Consider the following 17,812-nt stretch of genomic DNA (forward strand, 5'->3'; position numbering starts at 1 on the left):
TTGAAAAATAAAAAGAGAAAGAAAGATAGACAGATTAAAACCGAAGCAGAACAATAGTTTAGCGCTGCATGCAACTGATAATAATAAAAAGTATTTGAAAGTAATATATCCAGAAACCGGAAGTGCTTCGGCCACACCACACACACGTCACTTCCTCTTTACATCTACCAAAACAGTACCTGTACGAGGAAAGCATTTAGAATAGGATACGGTTTTCTAAAGGTAAGGGTCAAGTCCTTTTCTATTTAAATAGCTCTTCACTTAACCCGTTGAACCGGTAACAAATACATGTGAATAAATCAAAACACAGCTTGGAACGAACATTAGATGTTGACTACCGCCGCCTAACATTACCAATGAAGACGACGCGATTGGCATGCTGAACATTAATATCAGATTAAACAACAACCCTTGAAACGATAAAAGTCGTTCTTCATAACATGTGAAAGCGGTAATCGATTGATTGGGTTTAGATGTCTAGAAGTCTAGAAGTCAACCGCCCGTCTGAGTAGCGCTTTGCTGTGGACCAAGTCCTCCAGCCACTTCTCCCTGAACGCAGTCTTCCCCGCCAAGTGCACCAGCTTGTTGGACTCTAAGGTGTAGCACACCTCCACCCGTTCAGTCTGAGGCCTGAACCTCGAAAGCCGCACGGTGAAGCAGACCGAGGCGGTGTCTCTAGGGACGGGCGACTGGCGGGTCGGGATGCTCAACCGCGCCCTGTAGCGGTGGAGGCTGTGGTACTCCTCCTGGATGGTCTCCAGGAACGCCAGGTTGAGGACCCAGCGGGGACTCAGCCCCCATGTGCTGATGTATTCCATGATCTGTTTTCGGCCGAGCTCCACGCTGAAGTCCCTACAAGACGCCCAGTCCATGTTCTGACCCGGGTGGTCCACCTTCTTGGTGGTTTTCATCTGGTCGTCGTGGCCGAGGTCCTTCATCACGGCCCTGTTGGCTCTCTCCAGAACCACTGTCACCAGTTCCTCCGCCCTTAGACTCGTATTGGACGACGGTCTGTCCTCCTCCATAGTGTCCTACTGTCGCTTCCCGGTATTTATCTAGTTACTTTCTGATCCAGTGGATTGAAGAAACCAAAAGACCCGATCTTTGGCTCCGTTTAATCAATAAGTAACGTTCAGGTTAAAGTGAACATGTGATCGTGTTGTTGTTGTTTTGATGGGGCCAGTAAATTACCGACCGTTGATTGTTTCAGTGTTGTGTTGAAATGTCACCATGGCAACCAGGGAGACAGGGCCCTATGTCGGGCCTCTCTTCAGTTTATGTTGATGTTCAAACAACTGTCTGAACCGTGTACGTTTTCACTGCTTCAATTCTTGACTTTCTCTTATTCATTCTTTTTCAGATACCAGGACAACTCAAACATTTATCTATTAATATTATACATTTATATTTATATATATTTCATCCACCGATTGTACTAATAAATCGGCTTTAGCCCCTGCAAGAGTGCCCAAGATGGTACATCACTCTATATAGGAATCCCAAGCACAGAGGGGGGTACTAGTTAATGTATTAACCAACGGAGGACCTTCCAGTCCAGAGACGCATGTCCCGGATCAGGAGCACACTCGACAGCGTCTCTCGAGTGGTCGGCAGCAAGGACCTGATCTCCAAGCTCTCCCGCTTACGGCTCGGTAGCTCAACGGTCGACGGGTCCAATGCGGGCGAGGTTCTGGTCAACGCGGAACCCCCCAGCGCCGCCCAGACCAGCATGACGGCGCCCGGGTTGGACCGGAACATGCGTGTAGAAGGAGAGTCCCAGCGGCAACCTGACAAAGAGGAGCCTTATGTGGCGACCTCCCCCATGACCGGCTCTGCCCCTTCGGCGAGCGCCGGCGACGCGTCCGCGGCGAGCTCCCCGCCGTCCGCCTCTTCCGTGGCCAAGCAGACGCTGCAGCTGTTCCACCCGTCGACCCTCTCCGCCAACGTGGACGAGACCTACAACACGTTCGCCAAGCACGTCAACAGCTACTTTAGCGTCGGCGCGGATGAACAGAGGGACGGTACAGAAGGACAGCAACAACAACAACAACAGCAGCAACAACAACGACGGCATGGGGACCACGTCCGTGATCACCCCCACCACCACCGAACGCCCGAGACGGCCGTAGAACACCTTCCCCTCGCCGTCCCTGTCGCAGGCCAATCCAAGCCCGAGGAACCCCTCGCTGCTACCCCCTCCTCCGGATCAACCTCTCCTCCTCCGCCTGGCAAGGGGACTCCTCTGACGGAGAAGGCTTCGCCGACTCAAGCCCCGCCCCCACCCACTACCTCCGCCAAGAAGGGCTTCACCCAGTACCTGTCCTACCCCACGCCCAGCATGCAGGCCTTCGTGGGCAGCTACATCGCACCGCTCGTCCCCAAGTTCCGTGTGGAGGCCAAGAGCATCGCAGTCGTGAACGGGCTGGCCCCCGGGGAGGCCGTGGAGAAGGGGAAGAAGAAGAAGGAGGAGGAGGAGGTGGAGAAGAAGAAGGAGGAGGAGAGCGCCAGGAAGCTGCTGCTGACTCAGAGAGAGAAGGTAAGGCTGATAGCATTATTTATTTATGGTTTATCGACAGGGACAGAGACAGTGTACATAGACTAACAGAACAGCTATCCAAAACAAGTGTCAAAGTGCTCATAGCGGATGCTTATTTGCAACACCCGTCCCTAAATCCGCCGTAGGAAATTGGGAAGTAGTGAAGAATCTGCAGGGAAGTGGGCAGCTCTTCAGTCCTATGAAGGTTGTGCAGCATGTGGAATTTGATTTGCACTACCTCCCAACTTTGGTGGTATGCTTTGATTTGTTTTCAGTCTCACTTGTAAGTCACTATAGATTGTGTATCCGTGTGCTGATAAATTCCTAAAAGTAAATGTAAATTGTCAGAGGATCCGCTTAATGCAAAGAAGAAACCTTCAGGAAAACTGAACGTCATGATGATATTAATTCCTAAGATGTCTATTTCATTATGATTTTTATTTTATTTTTTACCCTTTTTATTCAAAGAAATGTAGAGATTTCCCATACACATGATTAAGGAGCAGGTAGGGGTTTGGTTTGATCATGGCGGCCTACTGCCTACAAATTGGCTGTGTATCTTGGGGATCAAACCTGGTACCTTTTGGACAGGGGTAAAAACCCCCTACCTTGCCCGAGCTGGAGCTCGGACGGTCGTAGCGATCCTCAAGGGCTGATTATGGTCCCACGTTCAACCCAACCCAATGACCCCCGCAGACGCTTCGACGCAGTCGTGAACCTTTATGGTTCTGCGTCGGGTTTGAGTAAGCGGACCAATCACAGCCCTTGCTACTGCGTCACCTCGAGGGAAGGCTACCATTTTTGGGAGGCGCCCGTCACACCCTTTGCGGGTGGACGCAAGGAGGGTCCGCAAGGACGTAAGGGGTCCGTAACCTCCTTGCGCTGCTTGAACGTGGGACCGTAATCAGCCCTTCAGTCTGTCTCCTCCTTCTCTTCCTCCTCCTCCCTCAGATCATCGCCAGGGTGAGCGTAGACAACCGCACCCGGGCGCTGGTGAAGGGCCTGCAGAGCGTCACCGATGTCAGGCTGCTGACTGGCCGCGTGGAGGAGCTCAGCTGCCATCTTCTGGAGTTCCCAGAGACCCGCGGCGTGGCCGTCAAGGTACGCGGGGGCTGTGTTAGCGTCGGGCAAAAGCAGTGGTCGACGCCGTTGTCAATTTAGTCAGTGCAGTCGTTTTTTTTTAAGTGGAGAATTAAAGGCGCTGCAGGGATGATTTTACAGTTGTAAAGAGAGATCAGAAGAGAGCATGGAGGGCCGAAGAAAAAGTCCCCTTCTTCTCTAAGCCATCTCATGCTACGTTTCTCTGCCATTGCTACGTGTTGCATTTCCCGAAACCTGTGATTGACAGGCAAGATGAATGAGCTGATCCAATCAAGGAAGAGATGCCCAGATTGGTTACACAGTATATTAGCCAGGAGCAGGCATACTATTTATTTATTTTTACTATTTTTTAGGCATACAATGGCACTAAGTTAACGGTATAGTGTATGACGACATGAATGTAGTGAGTGAACGAAATGTTGAATGTATTTTATTTATTTATTATTTATTATGTTACCTTTTTTAAATGAGACCAGTACGTGAGTGCACTGAATTTCGTTGTACTTCTGTCCAATGACAAATAAAATATATCCATATCCATAAAGGCTAATCCCTCAACTCCATGAACTCACCGCAGTGAACTCAAAACAGATATTCTCTAAATGTTTGTCAAAAGAGACTTAAGCCTTGTTTCACCGCAGGAACTAGGATCCACATCGAGTTCCGGGACATTATTTGACCCACAAAACGAACCTGCTCTAATTTGAGTCCATACGAAGACACAAAACAACTGCTGTTCAGTTTTCCTTTTTTTCTCTCATTCGCGAATAGCCCTCATCTGTGTTCCCTTTAAATGAAACGAGCCACTCTATTCAGCCGCTTTGCAGATGCTTTTTGCGTTGACACGCTGAACCCCTGAGCTGAACCCCCCCCCCCCCCTCTCCCTCTCTCAACCCCCCCCCCCCTCCCCCCTTCCAGGAGCGAGCCCTGCCCCGCCTGCTCCGCCTGCGGCAGGCCAGCGACCCCCCTCTCCAGGCGGCCGTCAGGGAGGCGCTGGCCCTGGTGGGATACACCGACCCCGTCAGGGGGCGGGGCATCCGGGTGCTGACCATCGACGGAGGCGGGACCAGGTGAACGCGATAGACCTCTGAAGAATAAGCCCCGCCTCCGACGAGGCTCCCGGTTCCTTCGGTCAAATGTCTCTAGGAAATACAGATGGGGTTTTAGAATGATCTTACATAACATTTCTTCCATCTAGTTTCGACTGGGTTTTTAGGATTGCCCTAAAGTAGCATTAATAATCGTAAAGCACCAAAAATCTAAAACCCAGTCGAAACTAGATGGAAAAAGTGTGTAGTTCAAAACGTGACCCAGCTTTTAATTCTTCGCCTCCTACAGAGTTTGTTATGCACAAAATGATTCAAAAGCGCCAGGTTATTTCCCACAGACATCGGACCGAGGGAACCGGAGCCTCAGAGGCGAGACTTATTCTCCAAGGGTCTATTAGACAAGCCCTCCAGATCAAGACTTTTGAATACCAAGGGCTAAGGGCTCGAGTCTGATGGGATCAGTGGGGCGGCTGAAAAAAAGAGTAGAGACAGAGATGAGTTAATCATGCTGCAGGGAGGTGATCTGTAACCTGAGGTTGATTACGTAATCTCTGCTAATCTGTTACTCAGAAGGGACTAGATAATCTCGGGTACAGTTAACTACGGCTGGCCTAGTTTGTGTCGGGAGATAATGCACGACTTACAGATCCACGACCGGCAGCAACACAATTCATTGAAGCAAATCCGCCCAGTTCACCCAGATCTAAGATCGTCTCAGCATTAGGCTTTGGATAAGATTCTAATAATCTATCATCTTTATGAATATAAATCTGATATGGGAAACTAGGGAAGAAGCAACAGCAAACAAGCATCTAAAAGAGTATAACATGCAGCACACAGGAGATTACCGTGGAATGAAACCTTAATAAATAGAAGTGAAATACTTATGCAGAAGTATCATACAGCTGAGAAGACATTTTGTGCTTATTACTGACTTCATTATTGTGTTGGCTACAAGGGGCCTGATGGCACTCCAGACTTTACACAAGCTGCAGGAGCTCACCGGAAAACCAATCCATCAACTGTTCGACTACATCTGTGGAGTCAGCACAGGTATGCCCTCTGAACCTATGGGCCACCCTCCCTCTCCGTTTTTCACTATCTTCGAATAATGGAAGGACGATATCTGTGCTTTTCTCAAGGCTTTCATTGTCGTACTTGACCATGACCCAATTGCAGACCTCAAATTTTGACCTTAATTTGGAATCGTTGGGGTTTTATTGTTTATAAATCGTGGGGAGGGGGAGCTAAATACAATTTACATAAATCCATTCAATTCAATCATTTAATCATTAAAGGAAATCGTAACATTGGGCTACAAGTATGTTTACTGACCGGGACACCTATGTACTCGTAGTGGACTCATGTCTGCCGATTGTTTCTGAAGCTTCTGGTTCCTACCTGTTTGTCGGTCTGACTGTCTGTCTTCCTGTCCGTCTGTCCGTCTGTCCTACCCCCCCCCCCCCCCCAGGAGCCATCCTGGCCTTCATGCTGGGGGTGTTCCAGATCCCCCTGGAGGAGTGTGAGGAGATGTATCGCAAGCTGGGCTCGGACGTCTTCAAGCAGAACGTCATCGTGGGCACAGTGAAGATGGGCTGGAGCCACGCCTTCTACGACAGCCAAGTGTGGGAGAACATCCTCAAGTCAGTCCGGCCATTCCCGCCCTGGGGCTGTGGTTCTCCTTCTCCACCACTGTTTTACCATCTAGTTATTTAAAGGGGACATATTATACCACCAGGTCTGAGTATGATGAGCCATTACAAGCCGTTTTGAAAATGTGCATCTTCTGACATCACAAGTTGGCGTGTTGTTTGAAGCTGCACATTTGCAAAACGGCTTGTAACGGCTAATCGCACTCGCACCTTGGTGGTATAATATGTCCCCTTTAATATAAGGCTCAACTCGCTATTAAACCTTGACGACTGGCTGCTGCAAGCGTAATGTAGTAATTATAACAAAAGTAAGGCCAGGACAGCCCCCCAATTTGGGTTATTAATATTGCCAGATGGATGTTTCGGGCAAGACGACATTCTTCATCGGGTATTCTGGTAATGCACAATCAATATACACAGATGGGGTTAATTATAGGTAACCACAGCCAACACTGCAATTGCATCCAACTAAGGGAACCACAACCTTTCCAGGCAAAGTATCATGATGTAGGATACCTAAAAATAAAAAAATAAGACGCACAACACTAATTATATTCCCTTCATAAGTAAGAAGGCAATAGAGTGCTGTTCTAGCCTTCTCTTTTCTCTTCTAAAGTGACTCTGTGATTTTATATACTGGTCGTTAAAGAGCAGATCGGCGTTAAGTTAGGGTATCTTGTAGGATGTCTATAGGTTCCTCCTTTGCTTCCATGTCTCCTTTCCTTTCCCCCCCTCTTGTCTATTTAATTTAGCCATCATCATGTCCGCAGTCTCCTTTTCTCTTCTTTATTGGTGACCGATCTTTTGGAAAAAAAATAGAAGCCTTGTTGAGGTCTTTTGTTTTTCTCCTCAGGGAAAGAATGGGCGAGGGACTCATGGTTGAAAGCGCCAGGGGTCCAAACTGTCCTAAAGTAAGCTGATACCCACTCGTATATACTATTAAGAATGTAAAATGATTGATGTAGACCGAAGTACATAAATTGATCTAACCCACATTGCAAGGGAATGTGGGTTATAAAATAAGAAAATAAATAATGACGTTTTAATGAATACAAACATAGAAAATATAGATCCTCTCTTCTTGTTCTTTAATTCACCTCATAATGAAATCACAATGAATTTCATCCGGCGCTAATTGCATCTTCATGTCTGTTGCGTCGTGTCGCCACTAGGTGTCAGCAGTGAGCACCATTGTGAACAGAGGGCTGCCGCTGAAGGCCTACGTGTTCCGCAACTACCGGCTGATGCCCGGGACGCGATCCCACTACCTGGGCGACTGCAAGCACAAGATGTGGCAAGCCATCCGGGCGTCATCAGCTGCTCCGGGATACTTCCAGGAGTTTGTCCTGGGAAAAGACCTTCACCAGGTATGGTTTGAAGTAAACTATATATAAAAAAAAGAAAAGTAAAATGAAGTGAATTTTTTTTCGCTTCATTTTACCACCACCACCACCACCCCCAATGTCAGTGTATAATTCTTCAGATAACATCTCAAAGATTTCGGTTTTGTTCTCTCTGGTGACATCTTTGGCGATAAGTGGTAATGTTTACTAAATACCATTCATAATTCTGCAAATGCAAGGGCTTACATCAGGGGGCCACATGCTGTAACCACCCCTGTGTCACCTTATCCAACGACAGATAGACTCAAAAAACATAAATTAACAGGAAAATGCCTTCGCATGAATACATTTTGTGGAGTAAAATATTTCCAAACATCCAAGTAATCAACCAAAGCTTTAACAGGCCCACTAAAATACTTCAGTAGAGAAGATGACCATATGTTTGTGCTCATCCCTCTGATATATTCCTACAGGGGTTTAACATGAATAATCCTGGTTAAATGATGATGTGGTGTTACTGTGTCCTGTTATATGTTGCACGAGAGGCGGGCCAAGTTTTAGCTGCCAGCAGAACTGATGAAGGGCAACACTGTCATCAATATCCCTGTAAAAATGCCTTGCCCAAGGGATTCCTGGAGAAATCGAACCTTTTATATAACCATGAATACAAATCACTTGGATTGCTCTATTGATCTTCATAGTCCGTCATGTTCGAGGAATTCATCTGCGTCCTTCAACTATTATTCATAGGAAGCACAGACGTGAATGCATTCTGGATCAGTTCTAGATACGGTGCCGTTTGACTTCGATGCATCCATTTGTTTTAAGAATGTTGACAATAGTTAACAACATGGATAGCTTGGCTTCAAGCGGTACATGGAAACAAACAAAACAGTAGTGTCTGCTTTATAACAAAATATGAAATCATCATTTATACACGACTCCAACAAGGAATGCAAAGATCAGCAGAATAGGCCAAAATGTAAGCAGTGCCTTAAATAAAATAGGACTACGTAGTTCTTTAGAGAGGAACTACATGAGTAAAACGGATCACCTTCCTTCTGTTGTTGTGGTCATCTCTCTCTCTCTCTCTCTCTCGCTCTCTCTCTCTCTCTCGCTCTCTCTCTAGCTCTCTAGCGCTCTAGCGCTCTCTCGCTCTCTCGCTCTCTCGCTCTCGCTCTCTCTCACTTTCTATTCTTTGAGATTTGTTCTAATTATTTTTGGTTGCAAATAAACGTTTAGTTTGACCCTGAAACAAAAAGAAAAGAGAAAGAAGAAAGATGGATAGAGAGCAAGAAAGAAATGGATTAAAATGTCCCAGCAATGTCTCAACTCCAATTCCTTTCTTCTCTGACCATTTCATCTTTAGGGAGCCATTCAGAGTGAGTTGTTCTATTCGTTAGAGTTGATTTCAGGCCTCAGTCATTAGCGGCCAGCTTTCGCCACAAACACAGAAGGCTTAAACTCCCCCTCTGTGATGCTAGCTCCTGGTGGGATAGTTGGTCTAATTGAGCACCCCCTTTCTCCCCTAGATACCTTAATTACCAGCCCTAATCTTCAATGCTCACGCCGCCCTATTTACTGCTCTGGGACCCTGCACCAGACCTCACCAGCGGGCTTTTCAACCCAAAGGCTTAACTCTTTTCTGGGCATGGGATGCAGCCTGCAGCCCCCGGTCGCTTTGAGTCAGTGAAGGAATGTACAGGTTGTTTGAGGCACTCGGCCTGGCCTTCACTCAGGAAGAGAGATGATATTCCTATTCTACTGGAAGCCTGGACGTTAAAAACCTCTCGGTTAACTATATTTGTGCTACACCTGTGTCATAATATGATCAGTGGCCTATGATCAATAACTTTCATTTGGACCCCCTTTAATCCTTTCATTTAAACAAAAGGACCACAATGAAAATTTGCTGGATGTTCTTTTTGTGTTCATGCATGTATTTGCTTGCTGCAAATGTATATGCTCATTTTGAGAAGAAATGAGGGTCAAATCAACAACACCAAAGAGAAGCAAGAGTGGAAGCAGGTCTATCCGAATGCCTAGATGAAGAGATGGGGCTTCAGTGTTTTTTAAAAAGGTCTCCAGGGCTGACTAACGTACCCGTTCTCTGGCCATGCACGTGTTGTTCTGGCCCACGGTCTGCGCTACCATTCCCGCCCACCACTCACACTCCTACTTTAGTTTTCAGGACCCATGGTGGTATTTCTCAAGAGGAGTGTGCCATTCGGACCAGCGCACGCATACACACACACACACACACACACACACACACACACACACACACACACACACACACACACACACACACACACACACACACACACACACACACACACACACACACACACACACACACACACACGCACACACATCAACCGACAGAGGAATTCTCGCTGTGGTTGGAGGAAGTCACACACACGCATACTGCAGTGAATCGAACAGTCAACCTTAATCAATCTCCCTGTCTATTTGTCACGTCTCTAGCAGACAGCACACATATACAGACCAGTGGAGGCTTCTCCATTGAGGAGAGGGAGGAAGATCCTCCCCAACATTGTTGAGAATAAAAAATTTAGATTGCCCCGACTATTGTAATGAATTAATGCCCTTAAATATGACTACTTTATTGCCTTTGAATATATAATGTTCGTTTCCCTGGGTAAAGGGACTTTAGCACCCCCTATCGCCTATTGACAATTACTTCAGGGAGGAACGTCCTCCCTCCGCCGCCGTCCACTCCCATTCATTTTCCCGAAAGTACTGGCGGCCGGTGGATAACATGGGTTTCAATGGGAGAGAGGGTGGGTGGGACCTTAAGGGGTCTGATTCGCGCAAAAATCTATCCGTCTGCGCTATGAACCAATAAGCAGGATCCCTGGATGTTGAGCAGCGTTGCCAGATTGGTCCGATTTCCCACCCAATTGGGATACTTTTAACCATGTTAGGCTGGAAGAATTATCATTGGGCGGGAAATCTGCCCAATCTGGCAACGCTGTCGATAACAAACCCGGTCTGCATTGCCGCGGGTGCTCAGTCTGAGAGACGCAGACGTGAAATCTGCGATAGCGAGATCCTAAATGCACAATGGAAACATTGGAAACGGAGGACTATGCTAGGTACGCATGACTTACTGGTAGCATTACAAGCAATTGTAACTGAAAATAAACATAGCTAAATAACTTCAGTCAGTGAGGGCAAAAATAGGCCCAATAATAGGCCCAGATTTTTTTATTTACTTTTACAAATCAATAGTAGGCCTGATTTGACTAATATGCTTTGCATCCTTTCCTTCTCAAATTACAGTGATGCCACTGGTGGCTTTGTATACATTTTGTTCACATAACTCCCTCCCTGCTATTTTGTAGTTCACCAAAACACCCTGAAACAACTTGAGTCTCACATTCTTATGCCACCATACACCAACAGTGCAAGCAGGCCAATGGCAACCAAGCGCACAGTCCTTCCTCCCTCACTTTAAAAACCACCAGCCGCCACTGATACAGACAGACAGACAGCCAAACAAACCCATTTGTGTGTGTCTGTGTGTGTGTGTGTGTCTGTCTCCATTCTTATGTGCTATAGTTAAACTCATAATTGCACTAGTATGCTGAGGCCTTCCTACTGATCCTGTACAACGCTCTTGGCCACATGGTCATACATTAGTGTGCTTGTCATTTGATGACTGAGATTTCCAGGGCTGAACGTTTTGAACCCACTTCTTTTCAAGGCTTTTCAAGGCCATATATCTCTGGCTTCTTAATGCAACAGATTATCCAGGGTGTGTTTGCCTTCAGGCCAGGGTCCGCTGCTCCCTCCCGCTCTCCGTCCGAGTTAAGCTCCATCAATTTCGCCTTCCTCGGCCTTCGTTTATGACGATCATAAAAGCCCTCGATCAAAACAACAGACGCACGCCATGAACGGTCACTGCAATGAAAACGTGGAGATTTACAGGGCTCTCCCCATCGCCACAGAGCCCTCATGAGTCTCTCTCCCCCCTCTCCATGCCTGTTTGTCTGTCCGTCTGTTTGTCTCTCTGTGTGTCTGTCTCTTGGTCTGTCTGTCTCTGTCTGTCTCTGTCTGTCTCTTGGTCTGTCTCTCTGTCTGTCTGTCTGTCGTTTGTCTCTCTTTTTCTTATCTTTTCGCAGCCCTCCCTCTGAACAGAGCCGTGGGAGGGTGTACGCAGACGATGAGACTGGGATTTGGACATCATGTTAATGATAAATATTTTGTCCTGTTTCTCCGTCTTTCACTCACTCACTCACTCACTCACTCACTCACTCACTCACTCACTCACTCACTCACTCACTCCCCCTCCCCCTCCCTCTCCCTCTCTCCCTCCCCCTCTCTCCCTCCCTCCCCCAGGACGGGGGCCTGCTGATCAACAACCCCACGGCGCTGGCCATCCACGAGTGCAAGTGTCTGTGGCCCGACACGCCGCTGCAGTGCGTGGTGTCGCTGGGCACCGGTCGCTACGACGACGGGGGCAAGCACAGCGCCACGTACACCAGCCTGCGAACCAAGCTCACGCACATCATCAGCAGCGCCACGGACACAGAGGGTGAGTGGGGGGGGGGGGGGGAGACTTGAAGCAGTGTGCGAAAGTTGTGGTGTGTGTGTGTGTTTGTGTGTTTTCAGAGAGAATGAGATGGTGTGTGTGTGTGTGTGTGTGTGACTTGAGTTTGTGAAAGTTATGTGTGTGTGTGGAGAGTGTCTGTGTGTGTGTCTGAGACTTGAAACACTGTTTGAAAGTTGTGTGTGTGTGTTTTAAGAGAGAATGAGATGATGTGTGTGAGACTTTAAGCAGTTTGTGAAAGTAATGCGTGTGTGTGACAGATGCGTGACGCCATACAAATCCAGAGTGTGTGTGTGCGTGTGTCTGTGTCTGTGTGTGTGTGTGTGTGTGTCTGTGATTCAAAGTGAGTGTGAGTGTGTGTGAGGGGGGCAGATGTGTCTGTGACGCTGGATAGCGACCAGGATTAACCAGGGTTATTTATAGACTTCAGATTACATCTGTATTGGTCCGGGATTCTGCAGCCACTCACTGAGCCATCACAGGGGCACCACGCGACTTATCTATCTATTAGGGTTTAGTTCATGATGATGGTGTTCAGTCGACTGTGATAAGCTCTGCCGCTCAGCGAACAACATCTAGACTAAATGGCTCAACACCTCGGAATGGCTTTGGACTCTGTCGTAAATCAGGTGAATCGGTCCATTCACAGTCGGCACAAACTAAGGTAGAAAGAGGGAGAGGGTGGGGGAGGGTGGGGGAGGGAGGGGGAGAGGGGGGGAGAGAGGGGGAGAGAGAGAGAGAGAGAGAGAGAGAGAGAGAGAGAGAGAGAGAGAGAGAGAGAGAGAGAGAGAGAGAGAGAGAGAGAGAGAGAGAGAGAGAGAGAGAGAGAGAGAGAGAGAGAGAGAGAGAGAGAGAGAGAGAGAGAGAGAGAGAGAGAGAGAGAGAGAGAGGGGAATGGGCGGTGCTGTCAGTGACGAGCAGCTTGCTGCGTTCATGTACTACATCGAGGCCAACTGGATTCCAACTCCAACATAGTGAGCGGGTCACCTTTCTACCTGTCTTGTTCACCTCTCTCTCTCTCTCTCTCTCTCTCTCTCTCTCTCTCTCTCTCTCTCTCTCTCTCTCTCTCTCTCTCTCTCTCTCTCTCTCTCTCTCTCTCTCTCTCTCTCTCTCTCTCTCTCTCTCTCTCTCTCTCTCTCTCTCTCTCTCTCTCTCTCTCTCTCTCTCTCTCTCTCTCTCTCCCCCCCTGCCTGCCTCCCTCCCTGCCTCTCTGGTTCTGTTTCTCCGTCTCTCTCTCTCTGTCTCCCTGGTTCTGTTTCTCCGTCTCTCTCTCTGTCTCCCTGGTTCTGTTTCTCCGTCTCTCTCTCTGTCTCCCTGTCCCTCTCTGTCTCTGCCTCTCAATTTAATTCAATTAAACCAAAACAACTTTTTTGCCACGGCAAACAATCATTACATGGCTAATGCAGGTGAAGAAATAAGAAATAATTTGATCAAATACAAAACTCAAAAGATGGATAAAAAGTAAATAAAAAAAATAGAAATATATGTCTATAAAAACTAGGTATAAAAATGTGATTTGCGAGCATAAAAAATGCAGTTAATAACCACATCTCTCCCTCCCTCCCCTCTCCTCTCTATCTCCCCCCCCTCCCCCCCTCTTCCCCCAGAGGTGCACACCATGCTGGACGCGCTGCTGCCGCCCGACACCTACTTCCGCTTCAACCCCCTGCTGAGCGAGGACGTGCCGCTGGACGAGAGCCGCAGCGAGCGCCTCAACTTCCTGAAGGGCGAGGGCGAGCGCTACATGCTGCGCAACGACGCCAAGCTGCGGCGCGCGGCCGCCGTGCTAGCCGCGCCCAAGGGCCACGTGCAGCGGCTGGCCGACTGGGCCAAGCTGAAGACGGACATGTACGACGGCCTGCCCTTCACCTCCTCCAAGCTGTAGGCCCATTGGAGGAGAGGGGGCCGGGGGGCGGGGCTTAAGGAGACGGACATGTGCGACGGCCTGCCCTTCACCTCCTCCAAGCTGTAGCCTCATTGGAGGAGAGGGGGCTGGAAGGCGGGGCTACTGCCCTTCACCTCCTCCAAGCTGTAAGGCCCATTGGAGGAGAGGGGGCAGGGGGCGGGGCTTAAGCGGTGGGCCCTCGGCCCATTGGAGGAGAGCAGGAGGCGGGGCTTAGGGAGGGGTTTGAGATTTAGCAGTTGGTAATTCGAAGGTCCAACGAAAAATAGGAGGGGGAAAATGTCTTTAAATGCTTCTGTCCGCACGTTTATACTGATGATATTCAGAGGTGGACGAGGGCAGAGGGGATCATGTTTTGTGCATTGTGTGTGTTGTAACGCAATCGTCACTGAGCTTAAGTTGTTTAACTCCCCAGCTGGAGGACTGGGTTATGCCAATTAGGTATTTCTGAGTTCAGAGACAAAATATTATTATTATTTATTTTTTTGTTTTTTTAATTCTTATTTGCTACTGAGTCCCATCACTTTCACTGATCAGTTGTACAACACTGGGAATCTCCTCCATCTCTCTCTGTCCAGCTCTGATTCTAAATGAGCTCAGTGGCATGGGAACCAGCAGAGAAGAGCAAGTGTTGTGAATGGGACCGCCTCCATAGATGTATGAGGGGATGACATGATGGACAGGAAGTTTAAATTGGGACGCTTTGATTATTGAGTTGAGGAAAAAAATACTTGATTGATTGGTTTGAGATGAGAGATGATGAGGTGCCCATATTTGTGTGGTGAGACATTTCACTGTCGTTAGTAATAACTGACTAGTATGATATTGGGATAACTGCTCATTTTGTAAATATCCAACATTTCTGTTTTAACACTATTGATGCAACTCTGTCCAAGTAGTTTATTGAGAGAATCCATTGATAACTACCTTTATACTTTCTTAAGACTCAATGCACTTTGTATAATACTATTGTTAGCTCTCCCGATTTTATCTAAATTATGTTTTAAGTAATGGCAAAAGTCTCAGAAATTGGTCTACCAATACATAATAAACGACTTCATTAAATAGGACATAATGACAGGGTTATTTCTTTCAAATTAAAAGTCCTCAAGATTTTTTCCATAAATATTTCAAATGGATAGTCATTTCATTTTATTTGCTTTATTTTATGGTTAAGAGCATGTTCTACTCTATGAGTATGTTTTATATCAACCATATTTCGAGAGATTATTAATTCAATGTTTTGAACTTAAGATGTTGCATGCACAAGAAAGATCGGTCCAAACTTGCCGTGAATAAAACCTTGTATAATTGTAAAACCTCACACAATTCTAACGATGTGAAATTAAGTATACCTGCATTGCCTTGAATCCTGCTTTGATCCATTCTTTGACTGCTTGGTAAAAGGATAAAGAGCATTAAAATAATTATCATGAAAAATTATTCATGTTGGGTTTTCATTGTCAATGTTTGCATACTTACTTCTTATGTTTACTTGCTTTCATTTTGTTTCTTCATCAAATATATTTACACTTTTGAATTGTATTTAAATTAAATTATCTGTAGTTGTTTTTGATAGTCTTCAACCATAATCCTTATTGCTGTCATTATGTGTTTACAGGGTTGCAGACTACCTAGGCAAAAAAAACAACACATGTTTATGTATTGCCAATAATCAATACTTTCTGTTTTGCCTGAGAACGTTATGGCACCAGATGTTAGGGCACCGTCTACAACACTTCATGTGGGGCCAAAAACACAAGCAGCATCTCCAGTATTTTAATTGAATTGAACCTTATCTCCCCCCAGGTGTGTGTTCACATGATAATGTAAAGGTGCGGCCACACCAGACGCGTATCTCGCGTACTTCGCGTATAAAATCGCCATTTTTTCCATAGGGAACCATTGGTTTACGCGCGTATAATGCGTTTCACGCGTATAAGCAACATTGTACGCGCGTATGTGGCGCGTATATACGCGCAATACGCGCGTATATCGCGTACATTTCAAGAGTTCAAAAAATTGAACTTTTTACGCGAAGTACGCGAGATACGCGTCTGACGATTAGCCGTGTTGCCCAATCAGCGTTGAGCTTGACCCGACGTCACTGGCAGAGAGTAGTGAGCTTGGACAAAAGCATACGGCCGACATCTTTCTTTATTCTGTGTGGAAATAGTAACATAGTTACGCCATTAAATGCTTTTATGGAAACATTTCTAGCGAGAAATGTGCATTTTACTTTCATAATGTTCGCTCGGTGAATGTGAAAGATGTTTGGTTTGATAGTTATGACGAAGAGGGAACGCTCCGTTCACTTGCATGGACAGAGTCTCTGGTTACTAAGCAACCTCAACGTCTTGGCGGACTATATATCTGCTGGGAAACACACCAGACACACCATGTGAAGTTATTTAACCCGATTATTGTTATTTATATCCGAGATTATTTAATCTAACCCGATCTAAACTCTATCACCCAAACACGGCGGCGTTTGGGTTTCCTACCTCGGACTCCAGCGCAGCCACGGCCGACAACTTTCTTTATTCTGGGTGGAAATAGTAACATAGTTGCGCCATTAAATGCGTTTATGGAAACATTTTTAGCGAGAAATGTGCATTTTACTTTCGTAATGTTCGCTCGGTGAATGTGAAGGATGTTTGGTTTGATAGTTATGACGAAGAGGGAACGCTCCGTTCACTTGCATGGACATGGACTCATCTAGGCGAGTGACGTATGCGCGTATGGCGCGTATTGCGCGTATGTGACCATTTTTGACACAAAATGGTCAAGCAACATTTTACGCGCGTATCTCGCGTAAAAATTACGCGAGATACGCGTCTGGTGTGGCCGCACCATAAGTCTTTCCTAACAAACCCAAGCCCCCTCCTTCCACACTATAACAGTTGTCACCAAGCAATGCCAAGCTTGTCGATGATGATAAATTGCTGCTTTTCTCTCCTCTCCCGACCAAATGCATGCAACCGACTACCCACTCTATCGTCATGGATACATGATCAGCCAATGCTAACATTCCATTGTATCCACTGCTGTGATATGGATTTCAGTGATTTTCATCACCCCAATCAATCTAAAATTGATATGCCACTACTCGTAGGAAATCTTTGTGACAATGCAAAAATATATATAATCTGAATTGTTCTTTATTAAGGGGAGGTAGGGGGTAAGGAGTTTGTTTTAGAGGTCTACAAGTGGGTTTAACGGGTTTGAGTGTTACGTGTGAAGTTCCTAAAATAATCAAAAAACTGCTTGTTCATTTTTGTTCGAGGATAGAGGGGTGGTGTAGCCTACAAATCTATTCGCCCCTAGCGGCAGCAAATTAAATTTGCAGCCAGGGAGGTCTAGCCTTCTTTCGTCGTTTTTCGCTGCTGGAAACAGAAAATGGGACAGGCCAATCAGATCGTGAGGGGCGGTATCGAGCCGAATGACGACAGAGCTGCGACGGTTCCATGTTAGAGGTAAACAATGATGGCTGCTGCTGCTGGCGAACAGCTGTCTTTAGACTCGGCTTTGGCCGCGACCCTTCAAGACTTGAAGTTATAATTTTCTTTGAGAAATGAACAAAGAAATGCACTGAAGTCTTTCCTGGAAAAGAAAGATGTATTCGGAGTTTTGCCGACCGGATACGGTAAAA

General features: G+C 46.7%; 1 protein-coding gene across 1 annotated transcript; it reads left to right on the forward strand.

The window, feature by feature from the left end:
- Nucleotides 1–115: 115 nt before the first annotated feature.
- On the forward strand, nt 116–15,603 carry pnpla8 (patatin-like phospholipase domain containing 8). Its single transcript, XM_030341838.1, has 10 exons — nt 116–222; nt 1,361–2,536; nt 3,488–3,637; nt 4,556–4,707; nt 5,645–5,739; nt 6,158–6,329; nt 7,192–7,249; nt 7,511–7,705; nt 12,047–12,242; nt 13,865–15,603. Exons 2-10 carry the CDS (start codon nt 1,565–1,567, stop codon nt 14,140–14,142), a joined length of 2,268 nt encoding a protein of 755 aa, XP_030197698.1. The 5' UTR covers nt 116–222; nt 1,361–1,564; the 3' UTR covers nt 14,143–15,603.
- The last annotated feature ends 2,209 nt before the right edge of the window (nt 15,604–17,812 follow it).

Source organism: Gadus morhua, chromosome 19 (genome assembly GCF_902167405.1).
Source record: "Gadus morhua chromosome 19, gadMor3.0, whole genome shotgun sequence".
Taxonomy (NCBI): domain Eukaryota; kingdom Metazoa; phylum Chordata; class Actinopteri; order Gadiformes; family Gadidae; genus Gadus; species Gadus morhua.